A 23,522-nucleotide genomic window follows, 5' to 3' on the forward strand; every position below is an offset into this window, starting at 1 on the left:
CTCAATTACACTTATACTTTCTCATATGTTGAAGTCTAGGACTCTGAAACCATTCCATCACTCTGTGAGATTATAGGGTCCATTAGCAGTGGTGGGTATACACCGTAGACAATATAGCAGTGGCCACAGTAAACTACATAGTAGAAGCCCGTGATGCTACTTCTGTCATCGATAAACATAGGTCTATGTCCTTCCCTTCACCATGTGTAACCCTGAGTGACTGGATTAACTAAGACAATGTAGAAGACGTTATATCCGGGGACTCCTATGGTTGATTTAGGAAAAGTTTTGCAACATTTGGTGAAGTTTAATTATGTCCTGTATCACCATGTTAAGCTCAGACTTCCTGCCCTAAGGCAGAAATGCTGGTGCTATCTTTATACTCAGAAAAACAGTTCCACCAAGGCCCTGCATTCCAGTCATCCAACAAGTGTCCTGTAATCCGATATTTACAGCGCCACATTCTACAATATTAAAGACATGCAAGTAACCCAGATGCTCACCAAAAGAGGAATGGATAAAGAAACTGCTACATCTACTCTGTGGAATGATATTCAGCCATAAAAAGAATTAGATTCCACCATTTTCAACAATGCTCCCATTTTGTTTCTATTTTTTATAAACAAATTCTATATTTTCATTAAATTTTGATTCTATATACCAATATGTTGAGTAAAATAAGCTAATTCCAAAAAAACGAATATTATATATCCTCTCTGATATAAGGCAACCGGCTGGTCCGAGTGCAGTGCTGCTTTACAACAAATTGATAACCTGATATAAGGCAACCTTCACGCAAAATAAAACATCAGTAGAACTATAGGTAAACATGTATATGCATACATTTATTTGGAGGAACTATATAGTGGAGACAAGTATGACATGAAGGGAAGTGAAGACACAATGCAGTAAGCATCTCTAATTCTGAATAAAAGACAAAACCCAATGAAACTTAACTATATCTTAACAATAGAATGTTGTACTTTACATCACTTTCTATACCTACAGTGCCTTAATACACTTAAATAGCAGCATGATGGGCTTGTGATTGTTGTTGAAGGACTATACTATCGTTATAATACAGGTGAAAACACTGTGGGGGCAGAGAGGATGGAAAATTCCTGAGCCTAAGAAACTGTATCATGAAGATGTTTCTTTAGAAAATTAAAAAATGATATGTACTGGAAAGTTTGTCATTGTAAGCCACTAAGTTTGCTACCTGGTAATAAATCACTATTTTAGCTATTATATTAGTAATAATTTTGATTCTGTTATGAGTTTTAAATATCAGAATACTTAGAGAAAACTAGAATATGTGACAGGGCATTCTGAAATTACAAGCTTAATAACACTGATCATAAATTATAATACTAGTAGTGACTACTGAATTGATACAGTATATATGTTGAGAAAATTAGGAATTTTATAAGAAAAACAACAAAAAATTACAATTGAGATTTGTGCCATGTTAAATTGAAATCTTACAAAAATGATACATTATTTAGACTTATCTGTATTTTTTAAATAGCTAATGTGTTTTAAAAAGCCAGGGGCGAAAGCAGTTACCTTGACACAATCAACCCTGAAACAAAACAAAACAAAAAAATTTATTCTGTGTGATATCCAGCCAGTAAATATATTTAGTTACTTAAAACTAAAGAAAAGATGCGTATGATTAATTGCTAACCTGGAAGTTCCTCTGCTTTGGAGTCCTGTGTGAATCGAGCAGTATTTTTACCAAATGAGGATTTCCTCAGTCTTAATGTTTTAATTGAGGAATTAAGAGCAATCTGAGGTTCATGATATGTACCAGGAGCTGGGGTGATAGACGTCACAGGTATAAATCTCTAGTAAAGAACAGGAAAACCTAGCAGTGAGAAACTGAAGGACATCTTGATATTCATGAGTTAAAAACTGTCTGCTGAGTAATAAAACATTCAAAGTTTATTTTTTAATGGAATAAGAGAATATAGATGAATTAAGATCTTGTACCCAACAAAAAATAAAACGAGATTTTAGTAAAGTCACCCATATACTTATATAGTTATGTGTGATACACTTTATTGAGGATGATGGACTTTTAGAGGAAAATACTTTCCTCATGAAATTCTAGATGATAGTATATGGACAATTTTCATATTTCAAGGGTTCTGCAAGTAAGAACAATGAACAAAAAAACTACACTATAACATAATTTCTTTTATGTAATAAAATTGCATAAATTGACAAAGTTCTTCAATGTATATATTCATTTAAACCAACAACAGTAACAGAAAGTTAAAATAAAAAATAAATCTTACATTATTTATAAATCCACCTTAACTTATAAATTTATTAGTATTAAATATATGTGTGCCTATCATCATGAACTCACACAATAAATATATCATTCTAAATCCATACTGTTTAGCTCTTTTTAAGTAATTTCAAATTTATAGAAAAGTTTAACAGAAATAATGCAAAATTAGGAAAATCAAGATGGCAGAATAGGGTAAGGGCACATTTAAACAGATGAAGAAACATCAGCCAATGTGTAGCACAGAGAGCACATTCCAGGAAATAGGAGAGGACAGAACGATAGCAGAGGGGCATGTGAAAACTGAAAGACATGGGAAACCAGTGAATACACGGTGAGGTGTTGCAGTGACCAATATCCCAGCAGCATTCAGAGAGTGGCATTCTGAACTGTACTGGCATCCTGATCTCCGCCATTAACAAGGTAGGAAGGAATGTTCACCTGGGGCTCACGAGGTGAACACAAAGAATTGCCTGTCCTGCTGGTCCGATTGACTTGACCAGGAGCAGAGACAGAGCAACAGATCCCAGATGGCAGTGCGGGAACAGGGTGGATTTCACAACCCAGTCTGGCCCATAGAGACAAATCATGCACCATTTTGTGAAGGAAAACAAAGGCTATGGAACAATACTGAGCATGCACTGACCTGGGAGTGAACTCATTTCTAGCTCAGTAAACTGCAACAACACAGCATCGTACAGGTTCCCCAAGATAGGTCCGGTGGCCCTCAGACCTGATGGCCAGCAGATCAAGAACACTAGTAGTGGCACGTCAGGCACCATTTTGTACAGTGTGGAAAAAAGCTTTAACACTGCAGAGATAACAGTAAACTATGTATGTGCTGAGCTGGGAGTGAACTCACTGAACTCACAGCATTGAACTGGTCCCACACAAAAAATAATATCAGCAATGGCATAGTAGGGTCAAAATAGGTCCATGTGGCCCTCAGACCTAACAGCAAACATGTTCTAGCAAGATCAGCACTAACAACAACCTAGCTATATAGGACTCCTGTTGCCCCCCTTTCCCTGGGTCCAATCCTAACAATAAGTGGGAGAAAGGTTATACAGACAATGAATGGTACAACCTTAGCATGGTATCACAAGAAGTATATAGTGGTGAGCCAAGAGCTGGGGCTACAAAGACTTTGGTGGAAGTCTAACATAAGAACCCAGACATGGAACTTGCTAGAGAGAGTGGCACAAGTGGCTGCAAAGAGCCATGTGCCAACTGCAATAAATAAAATCAAATTGTAGACCTGTGGGTGACACAGCTTAGAAACCTGCTCCAAGGAGAAGACTCTGCTAACCAGAAGTACAATGAACAAGAGAAGAAAACACAAAGGCACAATGAATATTACTGAAGATTCCCCTACAAAGGAGCAAAACCTTTGGCCAACCTCAGAGTCAACTGAGGAATACATCGAAAAAATGGGGAATACAGAATTCAGAACACCTGTTATAAAACTTTTTTTTTTACTTCTTTTATTATTATTATCATTTTATGTTACAGTTCCATAGGTCCTGGGATTTCCCTCATCCCCTCCCCAATTCCTCTCCTTCACTGAGTTCCCGTATTTCATTACTATTGTATAGTTCTTCATATAAAGTCATATATCCATCAATGCAGCATGGACAATGGCAGAGAGTTCAGCATTCTATTGTTAAGATATAGTAAACAGTTTCATTGGGAATCCATCTTTGTCTGGAAGTAGAGATGCATATTGCATTGTATCCTCACATCTGGATATGACAGTCTCCATTACAGTTACTATACATCCCCTTAAATGAAAAGCCACAAATAAATAAATAAATAAATAAACAACACGAAGAAGAAAGCAAATGTGAAGAACATCCCAGTAAAATAACAACAGAAGACTAAATCAATGAACAACCCATTGCTAAAATGACAGAACCAAATTACCACCCATTCATATTAATCCTGAATGTAATTGGCTTAAACTCATCAATCAAATGTCATAGATTAGTAGACTGGTTAAATTTCTATTTTACTTCCTGTTGTTGATTTTGTATTCTGGCTTTTCATTTAAGGGGATGTATAGTAGTAACTGTATAATGGAGTCTATCATATCCAGATGGGAGGATACAATACAGTATGCATCTCTACTTCCAGACAAAAATGGACTCCCAATGAAACTGTTAACTATATCTTGACCATAGGATGTTGGACTCTCTGCCATTGTCCATGCCCACATGACTGTATGTAAAGAACTATACTGTAGTAATAATACAGGGGATCTAAGTGGCGATAGGGGAATAAGGGAAATACAGGGCCTATGAAATTGTATCATTAAATGATAATAATAACAATAAAAAAGGTAAAATATATATTTTTAATTGAAAATTATTTTATTTATTATTTATTTAAAATTTAACATGGTCTCCCATATAAGTGCAAGGTCCCAGTGACTTAGACTATCCTCCTTTCTTTTCCCAGGCCACAAGCAGGGAGCTGAATCAGAAGTGTAGCAGACAGAACACGAATCAGCACCCTAAAGGATCCCAGTGCTCACAATGGGAGGATTTAGCCATTTGAGCCATTGCCTGAGCCCCCAAAGTATTTATTTTTAAAAGTAGTCAGACAGTGTAATACAGCAGGTTAAGCTGTAGCTTGTTACCCCACATCAATTATTAGTGTGCCAAGGATCGAATTCCACCTCCACTTCTGATCCAGGTTCCTGCTAAAGTGCCGTCCCTAAGTTTCCCTAGGGAGTCACAGAGAGTCACAGAGTGGTCCAAGTACTTAGGTTCTTGCCATCCAGAGACCTCGATGGAGTTGCTGGTTCCTGGCACTTGGCCTGGGCCAGACTCAGCTGTTGGGAAGTGAATTAGCAAATAAAATATTCCCTGTATCACTCTTCAATAGAGAAAGAGAGAAAGGAAGGGAAAAAAAAGAAAAGAAAAGAAAAGAAAAGAAGGAAAGAGAAGAAAGAAGAAAGAGAGAGCAAGCAAGGAAGGAAGGAAATCTAAAAACTAATGGTAAATAATTAAAGAAAGTGAGTGGAAATTTGAGCCACTGGGGCTGAGGGAGAAGTCTCAATTTGCCAATTTCAGTGACATAAACACATCCAAAGCAGTAGCTAATTTCACATTATCAAAGTAATATCAATGAATCTTTAAAACTCCCAGAAAAGTAACAATTGCTCAGACAAGCCAATATAAGCTCTATCTCTCAATTATCCCCTATAGGTAACTAATGACATTGTTTTCTGTTTTATTCTTGTCTTGTTTGTATAAAGTCAAGCTATTTTATGTATGTTTTCCCATTTCCTCTTCTCACTCAAAAGTAGTGTATCAAATACTCTCTTTGGCATTTTGCATAGTAAGTAAATATCAACACTACCAAAAAAATACTGGGAATATTAAAAGAACTTTCTAATTTTTTCTAAACATTATTGCACTAGCTTTGTTGTTGTTGTTGTTGTTGTCAAGGAAGAGAGACAAAGATAAAAAGAGAGAGGAGAGAGGGGAAAAAGATTGTTTCCAAAACTTCTGAGGCCCGGCCGGGCCTATATGGTTCAAAACCAAGAGCTTAAAATCTCTTTCAAGCTTCCAGATGAGTGTTATAAACAATCACTTGAGTCACCACTGCTGCTTTCCCAGAGCCCATTTTAACAGGAAGCTGAAATCAGGAGTCAGTGGGAGGCATAAACCCAGGACTCCAACAGAAAATGCCAAAATCCTGATGAATTACCAGGTCGAGATGTGTTCTGTTGTTACCTTCTTATTTAGATGCTAAATAAAATGTTTTTCAAATGGTAATTCTCAACTCTAGATTCAAAATTTTATAAGAAAAATACTGATATCTGATGCTTTTCTTGACCACTGAAACAGAAACGTGGAAAAACAGAGTTCTACTTGGAACAATCATATTTAAAAAAAAAAACTGACTGTATGTACTCAAACCCAGGATGTCCTGTGCCCCACTCTGGTACCATGTAGTCCTTCAGTACCTCTGAGTTGCTCTACTTGTAATTCTTTCTAGGTCCTTGCTACAAGAACTAGCCCTACAATACTGTGTTAATTATAGCTCCAAAATACACCTGCAAACTACCTATCTGACTGAAAGGAAGCATCTTTGAAGTGAAATGAAACCAAAAAAGTCATCTCTAATCACTTTAGTAAACTAAATAAGATAAGCAGAGCTATACATGGGACAGCTGGATAAATATCACAACTATTTTGTTACGGAGGCTGTCACCTTATAAATTGTCATGAGTTTCATAATTGTCTTGCTAGATAAATATCTCATATATCTTCAAGCCCCCTCCCTTAGTAAATTTCTCTGAAGTTGTTTTTGGGAAATACATTCTAAGACCAGAACACCAGTAATTCAGGCCCCTATGGCAGCTAAATGCCACCTGTGGCCAGTTTTCCTCAGAAAGCCTTCACAACCTTCACTTTTGTCTCATAGGCTACACATTAACATATTTATTGGTAAAATTATATTTTAAAGTAGACTTTTCTCCCAAAATGGAATACTCACAGAAGTAAATCTGCTAATAGAAAATGCTTAATAGATGGTTATTCATATTCATCTATGATATTCATACTGTTAATGGCATATTCTGATTTTATTTTCTGTCCATATTTTTGTTAATGTTTTTGCCAGATCACATGTTTCCTATTTTATTACATATCATGTTTCTTTTTTAAATCTCCTTAAATGTCACTAAACTTGCTGTTCATCGTAAATCAGCCAACAGATTCTGTATATAAAAGTGACGTAGATAATTACCTGGGATTGAGAAAGAAAAGCAGGGCATGCAGTGTTCACATTGGGCTTTGCACTTTTAGTCTTCTGGAATTGACTTTTAATATCATATTTTCCAGGTCCCGGTACTCCCTGAAATTATAGAAATAAAGAAACATACTCTCATTAACCTGGGATCTACAGCACAAGAATTAAATAATAAATAAATAAAAGTTGACTAAATATCTGATAAATTACAGTCTTTTCAAGTAAATTCCTGTGTGATATGGCCAAAAGCACTTCACTGAAGGGCAAGCCAGAACATACTTCTTTAGGAACAAGAATTGTCCTTAGTACAGCTTTTCTTCAATCTGAAAACACAGGGAAACTGCTGCCCTGAAAACACACTACTTGGACTTTGCTGCCCTCTACTGACAAAGCTCAGAAAAAAAATGCAACTCTTCACATGATTGAAGAAATAAAAACGTCTTGCATTTCCTTTTTGTCACTCTTGTGTTGGTTACTCAGTGGCGCATTTTTTCATGGTGCTGTAATTTGTTGTTGATGTTGTTGTTGTTGTGGCTGTTCTAACTCTTACCAGTTATTGACCTGGTTTCATGGCTTCTCAGTTATGGAAATGTATAGTAACAGAGTACTGGGGGTCTATCATACGCAGATGTGAGGGTATAATGGAACACGCATCCCTGCTTTCAGACGAAAGATGGATTCCCAATGAAATGCTGGACATGTGTAGATAATGGGATGCTGGACTGTCTGACATTGTCTGTACCAACAATGTCGGGGTACACTTAAATAAGAGACTGATAGAATTATGATTCCTTATAAAAGACTACACTAATGTAGTAAAATGAGGGGGAATCCCAGTCTGTATGAAATTGTACCACATAATGCAAATTCAAAATAAAATATATTTTATAAAAATCACTTCTACAGTCCTCCCATTTAAAATCATACCACTGAGTTGTCCTTTTATAAAATATCGTTCCAGGGCCCGGCGCGGTGGCGCAAGTGGTTAAGTCCTCGCCTTGCACGCCCGGGATCCCATGTGGGCGCCGGTTCTAATCCCGGCAGCCCCGCTTCCCTTCCAGCTCCCTGCCTGTGGCCTGGGAAGGCAGACGAGGACGGCCCAAAGCTTTGGGAACCTGCACCCGCGTGGGAGACCCGGAAGAGGCTCCTGGCTTCGGACCGGCATAGTATCGACCCGTTGCGCTCACTTGGGGAGTGAATCATCGGACGGAAGATCTTCCTCTCTGTCTCTCCTCTCTGTATATCCGCCTTTCCAATAAAAAAAATAATAATAAAAATAAATCTTTAAAAAAAATATCGTTCCAACATTTCAAATTTTCTAGTAACCTAATTTTATCCAACAGATGGGGTTTAAGAACTATTTTATCTACAAATGTTAGATAATATGACATTGCTTTGAACTAGCTACTTTGTAACAGACAAAAATTAATTCAATAACTCATAGCACCAAGTTCTTCAGCAATTTCATAATATAAATTAAATATATATAAAGATGTACTGCTTATGTATTATCATCTTTTAATTACCTCCATAAAAAATCATTCCCAGTTAAAAAAAAGATTCAAAATTTCTGTGCATCTACTTCTTCAGAGCTGTAACACTTATTCCTTAATTTATTAATAAAATTGTGGAGGCCAGCATGATAGCTCAACTGGCTAATCCTCCATCTACATTTGCTAGCATATGGTGACATATGGGTGACAGTTCATGTCCCAGCTGCTCCACTTCCCAACCTCTACACTTCTCAGCCACCTCCTTGCTTGTGGCCTGAAAAAGCAGTCTGGGACAGACCAGAGCCTTGGGACCCTGCACCTGCATGGTAGACAGCAGAAGCTCCTGGTTCCTGGCTTTGCCATGGCTCACCACCAACCACTGTGGCCATTTGGAGAGTAAATCAGCAGACAGAAGATGTTTGTTTCTCCTTCTCCCTGTTTGTTTCTCCTTCTCCCTGTAAATCGGCCTTTATAATAAAAATAAATAAGTCTTTTAAAAATAAGACTGCTTGCCTTACAAATTGGACGTATACTGAAGCTCTAACAGCATGTCCTGTTACTCCTCGCTTTGTAGATTCAAATCCAACAACTAGTTTCCAACTCCTCAGCTACCAATCTGATTCAACAACTTTTGTTGGCCACCATCATTTCACACAAGTTATAGTTGTTTCCTAAATGTCCATTTTTCCCATTGTTGTCCATGTTCAGTCTTCGCACCCAGAATCCAGTGAGTGGTTCAATGCAGATTCCAAGTAAGATATATTGCTGCACCTCTTAACAAAAGGTCATATGCACAGAGCAGGGGTGGGGAGTGGGGGGGGGGGAAATCCCAGAGTGGAGAAGGAGGACAGGAGGAGGCTTATAACCCAACCCTGCAGACTCCCGGATCCTCACCTAGGACTATCAGTACAGGCACCAAGGGCTATATCCCAACTGCCAGGGAGACCACGGGAAACTGGAGTGCCCACGTAGGCTGAGAACTCTGAGGTCAACCATTTCCTATTGCATCTCCCACATGGGATGGAAGAAGCCCAGATCCTTCCTCAAAGGATCTAATGTCATCGGAACAACAGCCAGGAGCCTGAGCGGTCCTCAGAAACAGAACAGTAAACCTCCTTTGGATCCCAGGAGGTGAGTTTTCTCTGGTCCTTACTTAGTTCCAACTTTGGAACCCCACCCTCTCTAGCAATGACCATCAGGGTCGCTCCGGAGGCCCCCAAAATAAATTAGATTAGATAGAGACCAATAAGGAAAGCTTAGAACAGACAGGAAACAGTCAGCTTGGTCTCACATATACCTTACTAGGTAGGACACAAACATCAGTTACTCCTCACTAAGGATTTCTCTGCACACCCCTCCTAAAACTATTCTGTGCCTCAATTGTCAACATATGCCCTGTTAGAGTAATAAGCCTATTTGGACTATCCTAAAATTCACCAAGTTCAGTTAAATCAAGCTTCAACACTATAAGCTGCTAAATATAAAAATGAAAATAGACATGAGACACCTGAATAGTACCCTATAACCATTTTAAAGTGTATAGCAGCCAGTTGTGTATAAACTGAAATTGAAATGTCAATAAAGTAGTCACAGAATATGGTTAAGAACTTGCATTTTCTAACATATTGGTCACTCAGTATCATGTCAATTAACTTCATGATGTTGTAAATTGTTGCTGATGTTCTGTTGTGGCTTTTCGTTGGAGGGCACAATATGCTGCCAGCTCTACTTTCAGACCAGGGATGGAGTCCCGAAGAAATCGTTGAAATGCTTCATGCTCACAATGAAGGAATCCTGACTGGATATGAACTGTACTATTGCAACAATGTGGAGGAATCCAACATAGGGGAAGGGCATGGGGAGGGGTTGGGCAAATCCCAGAGCCTATGAAACTGTGTCATAAAATAAAACAACAAAAAAAAATAGAATGCTGCATATCAAAATCCATCAACTACTCTCATGTCACTTTAAGCAAAATCCAAACTACCTCATATGATCAGAATTCCATCCCCAAAGACACGTTTACCACTCTAAATTCATCTCCTACCACTCTTTCCCTCATTCCATTGCAGTTCCATCTTTTCCTCAAAAACATCAGGCATCTCTCTGATTCACAACCATGGCACTTGGTCATATCTTTGCTTGTAACATTCTTGTAAACAAATGTTCTCCAGCTCAACCCAACATCACTTTCTCAATGAATCAATTCAAGACCATATAGTTAAAATTTAATTTCCCACCCCCAAACAATTCGTGCCCACTGTCCTGCCTTTTAAAAACTCCTTTCAGTTAGCATTATTTTTTTTTTCTGTTCTGTTCATTCTTGTAACTCTCACACAGAAGAGTACCCAGAGCAGATTAGGTGTTCCATTAATACTGGCCAAAAGAATGGATGAATCCATAAATTCAGCAATTTAAGCCTAGATTTTCACTGACCACATGAGAGCAGAAGTATGCTCCTCTGCCTAATATGTGCCATTGAGTAAGTGTGTCATCCATTTCTAGCTATAGAAAAAATACAGAGCTCATGTATTCATATGAAAAGAATCTATCTGAGGGAGAAGAAACATTAGAAGTTACCCATACAGATGTACCTCTTATTATTAACAGTTTAGAGTCTGAAAAGGTACACACCAAGTAAGCCTAATGATTCCATTATTTAGTGGTAGACAGAAAAGATAATTTCAGTCATGACATGTAAGGTTGTTTCTAAGTTATGAATATATAGTGAAACTATGAAATAGATATCAAATACATACAGATGGATAGTATAGCTACAAATTATGTTAATGGTTTTTGGACTTTACAGATATGCTTCTTTTCCATGTATATGGTTAAAATTAATTAATTAATTAACTAGTTAATTAATTAAAAGACCAGTTACAACACACAATTACACTCCTGTATTTTTTTTAAGATTTATTTATTTTTATTGCAAAGGCAGATATACAGAGAGAAGGAGAAACAGAGAGGAAGATCTTCCATCTGATGATTCACTCCCCAAACGGCTGCAATGGCTGGAACTGAGCCAAACCGAAGCCAGGAGCCTGGAGCTTCTTCTGGGTCTCCCACGAAGGTGCAGGGTCCCAAAGCTTTGGACCATCCTCAACTGCATTCCTAAGCCACAGGCAGGGAGCTGGATCGGAAGCTGGGCTGCTGGGATATGAACCGGCACCCATATGGGATCCTGGCGTGTTCAAGACAAGGACTTTATCCACTACACTATTGCAGCAGGCCCACACTCCTTTATCAGTTACCTATGTGACTATCACTATGAATCACCAAGTAAAAATTAGGTGTAAATATGATGAATGAATAGTTGTGAGGAAACTTTTCCAAATAAAATTGGAAATAAAAACATAATTATATCAAACACACTATTTTCTTTTTTCTGCTTTTACAAGAAGTTTCTAATGTGGACTGAACATTGCTTTATTAAGTTAAAAAAAAAGAGCAGCAATATCACACATGTGGATTAAATATGGCAATGGAAACAAATTCCAAATAGACTTATGAGAACTGACAACTTAAAAGGCAGTCTGTTTGTGAGATTATCTAAAAAAATAAATTAAAAAAAAAAGATCCTGGGAAGACCAAGTCCTAGGCACAGGTTGAAAACACTATGGTGCTGAATCTGCATTTTCAAATAATGATCATAAACTGCCTATTAAACACACACACACCCAAGATCTAGTAAATCTAATAATTCAGAACTATAATTACCAGTCCTTACAAGTCAGAGACCATAATGTTTAATAATTATCAGCATCTTTTTACATGCTACATGGATATCTTCTTTGGAGAAATATCTATTTAAGTCTCGTGCATTTTATACCTGGTTTACTTGTCTTATTGCTGTCAGACTACATGCCCCCCCTATTGGAAAGGCAGGTATACAGAAAGAAGGTGATACAGAGAAAAAGATCTTCCATTTGCTGGTTCACTCCCCAAGTGGCCACAACAGCTAGAGCTGAGCTGATCCAAACCCCAGAACCAGGAACTTCTTCCAGTTCTCCCACATGGGTGTAGGGTTCCAAGACTTTGGACCATCCTCCACTACTTTCCCAGGCCACAAGCAGAGAGCCAAATGGGCAGTGGAGCAGCCAGGACATGACCAGACACCCATATGGGATCCCAGAAGATGCAAGACAAAGATTAAGCCACTAGGTTATCACACTGGACCCTAGGTTACATTTTAAGAAATAAACATGACTGCCTATTAAAAATAGATTAAAGAAAGAAGTAAGATTAGAAGCCCCAGGCACAAGGCTAATTTTTTTTTAAGATTTATTTTTATTATTTTTTTCATTGGAAAGGCAGATATACAGAGAGGAGAGACAGAGAGGAAGATTCTCCGTCCCTAATTCACTCCCCAAGTGAGCGCAACGGGCCGATACTATGCCGAGCCGAAGCCAGGAGCCTCTTCCGGGTCCCCCACACGGGCGCAGGTTCCCAAAGCCTTGGGCCGTCCTCGACTGCTTTCCCAGGCCACAGGCAGGGAGCTGGAAGGGAAGTGGGGCTGCCGGGACTAGAACCGGCGCCCATATGGGATCCTGGGCGTGCAAGGAGAGGACCTTTAACCACTACGCCACCGCGCCGGGCCCAACAAGGCTAATTTTAAAAATCCAGGAAAAAGACAATGCCTTCTTCAATTGGCCAATAGTTGTAATAACAAACACTTATACAAACAAAACTAAGTCTCAAAAATTGTCTACAAAGATGGCCACCAAAAATTTCTACTATCCCCTTAAGTCATGCTTATCTCCAATCAGAAGATGGAATCCTTTTCTCTGTCCTTGAATCTGAGTATAGCTGGAGGCTTGATTTGACAAATAGAAGGCACTGGAAACTAATACCAATTCAGATCATAGGCCTTAATAGGTGTAATGTGCCTCACATTTGCCCTCTCACAACCCTCAGGCTCCATACAAGGAGTCCAATTAACACCTCCATTCTTTGTAGCCAACTCTTATGAAATGCCACACATGTAAATATCTTTACTCTTTCAGTTCCATCCACAAATGAATTAAGTAAAATGAGTAGCCCCAGGTAATGCAACCTGAATGAGAATAAACTACCTAACAGAATTCAGTGAATGCAGAGAATCATTTTACTGGAAGGTTAATTTAAATGGGTTTAGAATCAGCACAAACCATTTCACAGAAGTAATCTACAAAACACCCGCCCCTACTCAAGTATGACACTATTAATTAAAAAGACTTTATAACTACGGGTCCAATGGCTTTAGGGTAACTTTCATCTGCTTGTGAATGTTTTTAATTGATAACAGTAAGACTAATGGTTTGTACATAATTTCAGTGAGATTCATGGAGAGTTCTACTGTTTGGTATTAGTTATGAAACAATATGACCACACACTGCAGCATTTAACAAATCTGGCAAGACTCCATTTTTTGTTCCTTGGCTGTTACAAGCTAGTGCCTGCACATTTTCAGTGGTTTCTGGTCTAAAAGAAAAAGCAACTCCTAGTATATGACCTGGAAAAAGAAGAAAACTGAGTTCACTCTTGGCCTCTCTGGAATCCTTGCAGTTGTTGGCTATGAAAAATGACTTTACCTTAGTACTGTGGCCACTGGTAGTCTCTTTCAGCAATAAATTTAGATTTAAGCATTGCCATTTTGCCATGGTAATCAAATCCTGCCTGCCACTTTTAGTACAATCATTAAAAATAATGAACTGTTTTTATTTTAAAGCACCTCATTTGAGAGTGATTGGCTATGCATCAAATAACAAAAACAACAAACATTTACTAATCCCTACTGTTTATCAGGCACTATGTCAATTCATAGATAAGAAAATCTTAAAACAAAACAAAAAAAAAAACAAATAAACTATTTGCAAAACCTACAGAGGTTGAGCCAGACATTATTGGTTATTAGCACAATGTCGCTATTAACCTCCCATTTCCCAAGCATTAATAGGACTGGCTATATGAAACAGTCCTGGAAAATGAATGTAAGCAAGTGTCAGATACAGACAGTCAAAGCAAGGCAAGACTGGGGGAAAGTCTGGCTTCAGTCAGATGTTTTAGTTTCCTCATCGCTGTGAAACATCACAGTAGAGCTGGCACAAAAACAGTACCTGGCTGAGGACTGAATGTAGTGAAGAGGTAGAAGACGTAAATATTGATCTGTGTATTGTGATCTCTGGAAGCAATCTGTGTACTGGGAAGTGATCAGCATATGTAACGTGGACCTAAAGCATGAAACTCTGTTATCTCTGGGAAAACTGCAGGAACAAGAAGGGCTAAGAATACTATGTCAGCTCAGTATTCCCACAATAAAAGAATATATCCCTTTCATTTAAAATAGAACATATTTCAAATGTAGGTCCCAATTAGTTAACTTTTTAAGTGAATCAATTTTCATGATTGCTTAAACAGAATAATGTTCATATGTACCTTTGAGAATGTTAAAAATAACATGTATTTTACATTCATTTGTATAATTACAACATGAATTTTAGTTCATTGAGATACCATAATGCATTCTATATTTTTGATTTCAGGAAACAAATAAGCTCTCTGGGTTTTTTTGAAAACTAATTAAATTTAAACATAACTACATTAAATAAACATGATAAGGAACACTGCAAGTGAACCAAGCCATTTGAAAAGTGACTTTGTATTCATCAATAATAGAATTGCAAGTGGCACTTGGCCTCAGAAGCAGCACTTAGCTTGTATGACATTCAAATGAGAAAATTAAACAGCAATAGGAAGTACCTGACAGGATAAATCATATACTACTCAGCCAACCATATGTTTCCATAACAGCAGTAGGAAATAAAGGTGGCTTTTCTATATCAATCTGGTCAAGTAAATCATAAGGGGCAAAAGTTACATAAAAGCTACTGGCTAACTATACTTATTGCTTTGGGGTAGAGGGTTGTCTCATATAATGTCAACCAAATATGAGGCTGAGTAAAGCTGACTGAAAAGCTACTAATACATTTGCTGAATAACAGTTCATGTCAACAGTGGTATTAGTAACCTAACTGAGACAAAAATCTACTCTAGCAAGTTTCAAGTCATACTGCCTAGTCCTGAGATTAAATAAATATGAATAAATGAGCCCATGCCAAAAATCTCGCAGTTATCAAAAATTAAACAAGATCTTTGTGCTCAGAGGTTTTTCACCAAGAAGGAACATAAAAATGGTTTGTAGCATTTTCCTATCATTACTATATCCTACATAGTGGATTATCTAGTAGCAGTCAAGATTTCCAATGCCTATTTTTATAAATCAATACTATATAAATCTTCAGTACATTAACACTTATTACTGTACATTGCAATGTGAGTTTCTTTCTATAGTTACTTAATGTGAGTACATTCTTCCTGATATTTACAAATACATATGTTTTAAGGGGGAAAAAGTAATACACACATAATTGAACATATCCAAACAAAAACAAACAAATATTAGGAGTTAAATATCTTAAGTGAAGATAGTGATCTAAAACAGTATTAACAATGTCACACTTAAAAGGACACAGGATTCAAAAACTGGAGCCAGGAAGGCAAATCAGTGCTGAATAGAAAGTGGCATACTGGAAGTTACTCAACCATATCCCCAATGGCAACATTTAATAAGCACCAACTGATTGCTGTAAGCTTTTTCCTTCTGATTTTTAATAAAAGTTGAAAATTGGCACTGGCATGTGGAATCCCAAAATTTACAAATGTTGGCAGTCTAATTTTTTATGACTATGAGTTGGCCATACAAATACACCTGTGGATTAAAATCAGATTATAGATTCTATATTCAGCTCCATATGTCCTTCCATAGCCTGCAAAATGTAAGCCTAAAATATGCTTATAAAATTATTTAGAGTTTTCTATGACTAATTATCACATTATCATGATGTAATTACAAGTGGTCAACAGAGACTTCGTCCTAGACACTGATGGTTCTGAAACATGGATCGCCCACATTTCAAGTAGCCTCTGAGACACTATTTGTGGAAGGAGTTCAAGTAATATGTGCTCCTACTCCATTATTTTTAAGATTTATTCATTTATTTGTTTAAAGACAGAGAGAGCAACAGCAAGAGAGCAAGAGAGAATCTCTCATTTTCTGGTTCATAACTCAAATGCCTGCAACAGGAACTGTACCATAAAGAATTCAGAGGCCAGAAAACAGGAAGAACACTGCTACTGACAATGCTCCTACTGAATCACATCAAATATTGCCAGGAACCAAAAATAGCTTGATTTGTTCTTTATAATTCTCATTGTTGTAAGACAGGTTATCTAATTTCCCTTACATTCACAAGGTATGGAACACAATAAATTGAAATGTTCCATACTCCACTCCTGCAGTTGGAAGATAGGTTGTTGTCAATCAGGCAAAAATGAAAAATAATATTTACACTGCTCCCCAGACAGAAGGTAAATAGACTATACATCAAGTCATCAAGGAATGAAACTACCAAAATAATAATTTTCTCTGATTCTATGTGGAGAAAAAAACATCAATATGAATTTCACACAGATGTAAAATTGACAAGATGAGCAAATTCTGACTTTCAAAATTGAAGCTAACTATTATTACCTAAAAACATAGAAACAGGATCTGGTGCAATAGCCTAGCAGCTAAAGTCCTTACCTTGCATGTGCCATGATCCCATTGGGCATCAGTTCGCTTCCCAACAGCCCTGCTTCCCATCTAGCTCCCTGCTTGTGGCCTGGGAAAGTAGTGGAGAAGGGCCCAAAGCCTTGGGACCCGGCACCCACATTGGAGACACGGAAGAGGCTCCGGGCTCCTGGCTTGCTTGCGTCTACTTGGAAAGTGAATCAATGGATGGAAGATCTTCCTCTCTGTATATCTGACTTTCCAATAAAAATAAATCTTAAAAAAAAAAATTTGAAACAAGAAGGAGGTCATTTGCTATGGCTTGAATGTGTTCCCAAAAAGTCCACATGGTGCAACCTGTATTGTGGCATAAACTATGCCTACTAGGCCACCATCCCTATGGACAGCAGTTTGTGTATTAGATATTCCATTTCTGATCCAGCTGAGAGCTCATGTTCCTAGGAAAACATCAGAATACGTCTACCATCCAAAAAGGAGACAAGAGGAAGCTTCTGTCTCCAGGGAACCATTCCTGTGACAAATCACTACTGAATCAACAGATGCAAGATCTCTGTCTTCCCCTCTCTCCAGCTTTCAAAAATGTAGCACTCAACATTAAAAAAAAAAAAATTCCTTGTCTATATCTTAAACCATACCGTTTCTTAATAAGTTGCTCTACCTCAATTTACCTGCTTACGGATCAGGAAAGCACTATAAGATGGCCAAGGTCTGTGGGACCTGAATCCATAAACGAGAACTGCAAGAGGCTCCTGGCTTCAGATCAGCTCCACTTTGGCCTTTACAGCCATTTGGGGAGCTAATGAATAGACAGAAGATATCTCTCTCTGTCTCTGTCTCTGTCTCTGTCTCTCTATCTCTCCCTCTCTCTGTCAACCTACCCTTCAAGTAAAAATAAGTAGAACTTTTCAAAAACCAAATAAAACCATATATCTGAATTCATATGTAGCAAAAAAAGTCAATTATACAATTTTAAAATAGTAAATAAATTTTATTTTAATGTCAATGATTATTTCATTATTTCTCCAAGGTAGCCTTACACAACTCAGTAATGAATAGTTTTATACATAATTCAGATCACATTTGCAACTGAATTCTCAGGCTAGTTCTATTAAATTAGACAGTGAATTCACAATCATAGATCATTTTAAATGGCACCAAGAGTTAGTGGCTGTCATAGAAGTCTCGATATTCATATTAAACACAAATGGTCCAGAAATTATGAAGAGATGGCTCACTGAAGACTATTATCAGCACTCCAACAGATGATGACTTCTAACATTTTACAGGCAAAATTGTGAAGATTTGATGTTTAAACTTGAAAAGCAACATTGAATGCAATATTAATCCACTCAAGTGATTTACAGACTTAGAAGATTTTTCTTCATGCCCAGTTGTAATATTTGGAAGTAGTTTATATAATAATTAAATAATATATCATCATTTCTTTCTCCAAAGACTAAACAAACAGTAAACTAAGAAAGTGTCCAAAAGTAAGACTCAATCTATTTGTATTGCTGATTAATTATCTTGAAAAAACTTGAAAAGTATCTTTACCATTAAAAAGCATACTATTGAAACCAAACCCCCATAATGTAAAAGCAGAAATGAGCCTCCTGTCTGTCTCCTTTAGCACAAGCTGTCCTTGCCTGCCTTCTTTTTATTTTTGTTTATTTAAATATAATTATTATTTATTATTATTTTATGATACAATTTCAAAGGCTCTGTGATTTCCCATCTCCCCCAGGAATTCTCCTCCTCCCCCTGTTGATTTCCTCTCTAGTATTACAATGGGTGCTCCTTCATGAACAGTCATAAGTCCATCATTCCGCTATTGAAATGTCTCCCAACATTGTAGGCATGGACAATATCAGAGAGTCCAGCATCCTACTATCAAGATATTTTCTACTGTTGCCTGCCTTTTATCAAAAGAAACTGACTGATTTAAGAGAGTGATCCAGCTGGCCTTACAGGTTTCAGAATCAAGGAGCAATTTGCTTCTCCAATAGGTTAGAACCTCAATGGCCAGTAATTTTGGAGTGATTTTGGTAGGAGAATTTGAGATCTGGGCAGAATGTTATTGTTATATTTACCATAACACCCAGACCAACTACAGCCTATCTGGCCACCATAAATCCTTAACAGTATAGCATCACTGAACAAAGGAAGGTCACAAACTCCAATGATCAAACAGGAATTTGGATGCAAACTGATCACACATCTGTCAGCCCCAATTCCAGTGTGTAAGAACCTTCATCCTGAACTTCATAGAGAGCCCATGGAATTAAGCAATAACTGCCCAGCTCCTTTCTCTGAGCTTTGCAATAAATGGTTACCTTCTTCCTCCACAACAATGATAGTGCTGGGTCTTCTGTGTGTCAGGTGAGTGGACCCAGTTTGGGTGTTTACAACAATGCCTCCAATCAGTATGGAGTGTTGTTCAGCAATTCTATGGATTCTGGAGAGGACGACTTTATGCCACTAAATATACAAACATATGCCACTCTCAGTACTACTATTCAAAACCGTTCAGGAAGATTAAGCCAGTCATTAAAAAACAGAAAAGGAATCAAAGGGACACAAATTTTAAAGGAGGAATTCAAACCATCTCTGTTCACAATATGATTCAAAATAGAGAGAAATCACAAAACTTCACAAAGAGAGTAATGAAACTCATAAAAGACTTCACTAAAGTTGCAAGGTATAAAATCAACACACAACAGAGCTCACCATAAAAAAGAACAAATGGACTTAATTGATAATTACAGAACCTTTCATCCTACATAAAGAGAATACACTTTTTTTATCAGTACATGGAATTTTCTCCAAGACTGCTCTTATTATTGACCACACAACAAGCCTCAGCAAATTAAAAAAAGAAAGTATACCATGCATCTTTTCAGATCATCATGGAGCAAAACTGGAGACAAACAAGTCAACATACCCCCAGAAGATATGCAAATACTTAGATACTGAATAACATGCTGCTAAATGAACAACAGGTTATAGAAGAATCAAACAGGAAATAAAAACATGGTTTGAAACAAATGAAGACATCAATGCAACATATCAAAAGTTATGGGACACAATCAAGGCAGTGTTATGAGAAAAGTTCATTTCAACCAATGCTTATGTTAAGAATTTAGAATATCACCAAGTAAATGGACTAACCATTTGTCTAAAAGAACTAAGAAAAAAATAACAAAATAATCCCAAGATTAGCAGGAGAAATCACCAAAATAAGGGAGAAAAGAAAATAAATGCAAACCAAAAGATCAATGAATCAAAGAGCTGGTTCTCTGAGAAAATTAACAAAATGGATTCCTCACAAGCCAACTAATCACAAAAAGGGGGGAGAAGATAGGAAGCAATAGAATCAGAGATGATAAAGAATATATAACAGACACCTCAGACACACATAGGGTAGTCAGGAATTATTGCAAGCAAATGCATGACAACAAATCAGAAGATTTACAAGAAGTGGATAAATTTTTGGATACATACAATCTTTCAAAGCTGAATCATGCAGTAATTAAAATGTAAATTGCCTTATAATCAGGACAGAGATTGAATCAGCAACTAAATCCCTCCCAGCAAAGGAAAACCCAGAGCAGATGGCTTCACTGCTGAATTCTACCAAGTGCTTCAAGGATAACTTATCCCAATGCTCCACAAGCTATTCAAAACAACAGAAAACAATCCTTTTTTGTTTCTCAAACTCTTTCTATGAAGCCAACATTACCTTAATACCAAAGCCAGATAGAAACACAACAGAAAAAGAGAACTACAGACCGATATCCCTGATGAATATAGACACAAAAATCCTCCACAAAATACAATCCAACAAAATCCAACAACACATGAGACATCATTCACCTGAACCATGTGGAATTTTTCCATGGCATACAGGGATGGTTTAACATTCACAAATCAATAAATATGATACACCATACCAACAAATTGAAAACCAAAAACCATATGATCATCTCAATAGATGTAGACAAGGCATTTGATAAAATCCAACACCACTTAATGCTGCAAACCCTAAGCAAGATAGGCACAGAAGGAACGTTCTGCAATACAATCAAAGGAATGTGCAAAAAACCCAATGCCACTATCGTACTAAATGTGGAAAGACTAGAAGCTTTTCCACTAGATCTAGAACAACACAAGGATGTTCACTTTTTTAATATATTTTTATTTTGAATTTTGAATTATGTGGTACAATTTCGTACAGGCTGAGATTCTCCCCCAAACTTCTACCCCCAACAGATTTTCCCTCATTTTACTACAATGGTGTAGTCCTTCATAAGGAATCATAATTTTATCAATCTCTTATTTAAGTGTACCCCAACATTGTTGGTACAGACAATGTCAGACAGTCCAACATCCCATTGTCTACACATGTGCAGCATTTCACTGGGAATCCATCTTTCGTCTGAAAGTAGGGATGCGTGTTCCATTATACCCTCACATCTGCATATGATAGACCCCAGTACTCTGTTACTATACATTTCCATAACTGAGAAGCCATGAAACCAGGTCAATAACTGGTAAGAGTTAGAACAGCCACAACAACAACAATATCAACAACAAATTACAGCACCATGAAAAAATGTGCCACTGAGTAACCAACACATGAGTGACAAAAAGGAAACACAAAACTCTCTTGGGAAAAATGATTCCACTGTGTAATACATGAGCCAGTGATGAATTAATTGACAAGAGTAAAGAAATTATTTGGAATAAACAAAACTGAGATAAAAAAAAAAGTATCAAAACACATGGGATACAGCCAATAAAGCAACCAACCAACCAAAAAACAGGTATGGGTCAGATGATTAAAGTTACGCTTTCCATGTTGGTTTCCTTATATAAGAGAGAACATATGTTATTTGTTAATTTGTGAGTGACTCATTTCCCTGAGCATAATGATCTCTAGTTGGGACCATCTGGTTGTAAATGGTATAAATTCATTCTTCTTAATAGCTGAAAAATATTTCATGGAGTAGATGTACCACAGTTTCTTTAACCACTCTTCCTTGAATGCATACCTGGATTGTTTCCATGTCTTTGCTATTGTAGATTGTGCTGCTGCAATAATTTTCATTTAAAAATTTAATTAATTTCAATATATCCCACATGTGCTATAAAATTAAATTCTTACAACTGAAATTCATTTTGAATCAGATCCAGAAGCAGTTAATTATTGAAAATCCATAGCTCTGAAAACAATGAACTTTTGTGCACATTTATCACTGAATCGTTTGTCAATTTCCATGTCATGAAGTTCCTTTTACAATGTTCCAATACATTTTGAACTTAATCATAAAATTAGGAATTAGAAACTACTATAACTGGCATCAGTGAATAAAAGAAATAGAAAAAAATGGGCACCAGGAAAGGAGCAAGAAACCAACACCTGAATTTATCACCAGAACCTGACACAATGCCTGAGCCAAACCCACTCTAAAATTCACCAATAAAATCTGAGTTAGGCTGAGTTCATTTACTCTCACTTGATACATCTACAAAAGAATATATATATATATATATGTATACATATGGAACACAAAAATAATTATTTGAATAGTTTCATACAAGACAAACAAATTAGATGCTTCTTACCACCATTTTTAAATTTCAACAACACAGAACTACTTTATCTAAACAAACACCCTGATCTCTAACCTATGTATGTCAATCAAGCAATCAATACAAGTGGGGGGAGGGAGTACCACATTGCAAGGCAGTGAGTTACACTGCATGCTTGCAATACCAGCATCCGCTATCACCATCATAGCCCTGGTTGCAGATGCTCTGATTCTGATCTAGCCCTCTGCTAATGCAATTGAGAAAGCAGCAAAAGATAGCCCAAGTGCATGGATGCCTGACACCCACTTGGAGGATCAGAATGAAGTTTCTGGTGCTCAACTTCCGGTGTGAAGCAGGCCCAGACAATGCAGCCATTTAGGGAATGAACCAGTACATGGAAGAGCTCTCCGCCATTCTCCATTATCCTTTCATTATATTCCTTTTATTATAAAATAGATTTAAGTTTGTAATTTATATCTTAACATATACTTTATGATAAAATAAGTTATAAATTTTCAAAGGAAAAGGGAATAGACTCACTAGATCATTATAACATTGACATACTGTTACATTGCTTAAACTGTATGTTTTCTAAGAATTTCCTGAGTTTCCTTCAGGATATGTAACCTGAAGGAATTTATTTATTTATTTTGTATATTTATTTATTTATTTTGTAACAAGGTGTTATCTTGAACTAATCTGGCCAGTCTCTGACCCTCATAGGGCTTTCCAGGCTCCCTCCGCCTAGAATGTATTCTCTTTA

At 37.1% G+C, this 23,522-nt stretch overlaps 1 protein-coding gene across 1 annotated transcript in view; it reads right to left on the reverse strand.

Annotated features, from left to right (window-relative positions):
* STPG2 (sperm tail PG-rich repeat containing 2) overlaps positions 1 to 23,522 on the reverse strand; it is a 389,260-nt gene that overhangs the window by 295,436 nt on the left and 70,302 nt on the right. The window contains exon 6 of the mRNA XM_040967274.1: positions 1,688 to 1,847. Coding sequence (XP_040823208.1) covers positions 1,688 to 1,847 — 160 coding nt within the window. The remainder of the gene's footprint in view (positions 1 to 1,687; positions 1,848 to 23,522) is intronic.

The sequence above is a fragment of the Ochotona curzoniae genome, unplaced genomic scaffold (assembly GCF_017591425.1).
Source record: "Ochotona curzoniae isolate NIBS_2020 unplaced genomic scaffold, NIBS_Ocur_1.0 scaffold_4506, whole genome shotgun sequence".
In the NCBI taxonomy this organism is placed as follows: Eukaryota; Metazoa; Chordata; class Mammalia; order Lagomorpha; family Ochotonidae; genus Ochotona; species Ochotona curzoniae.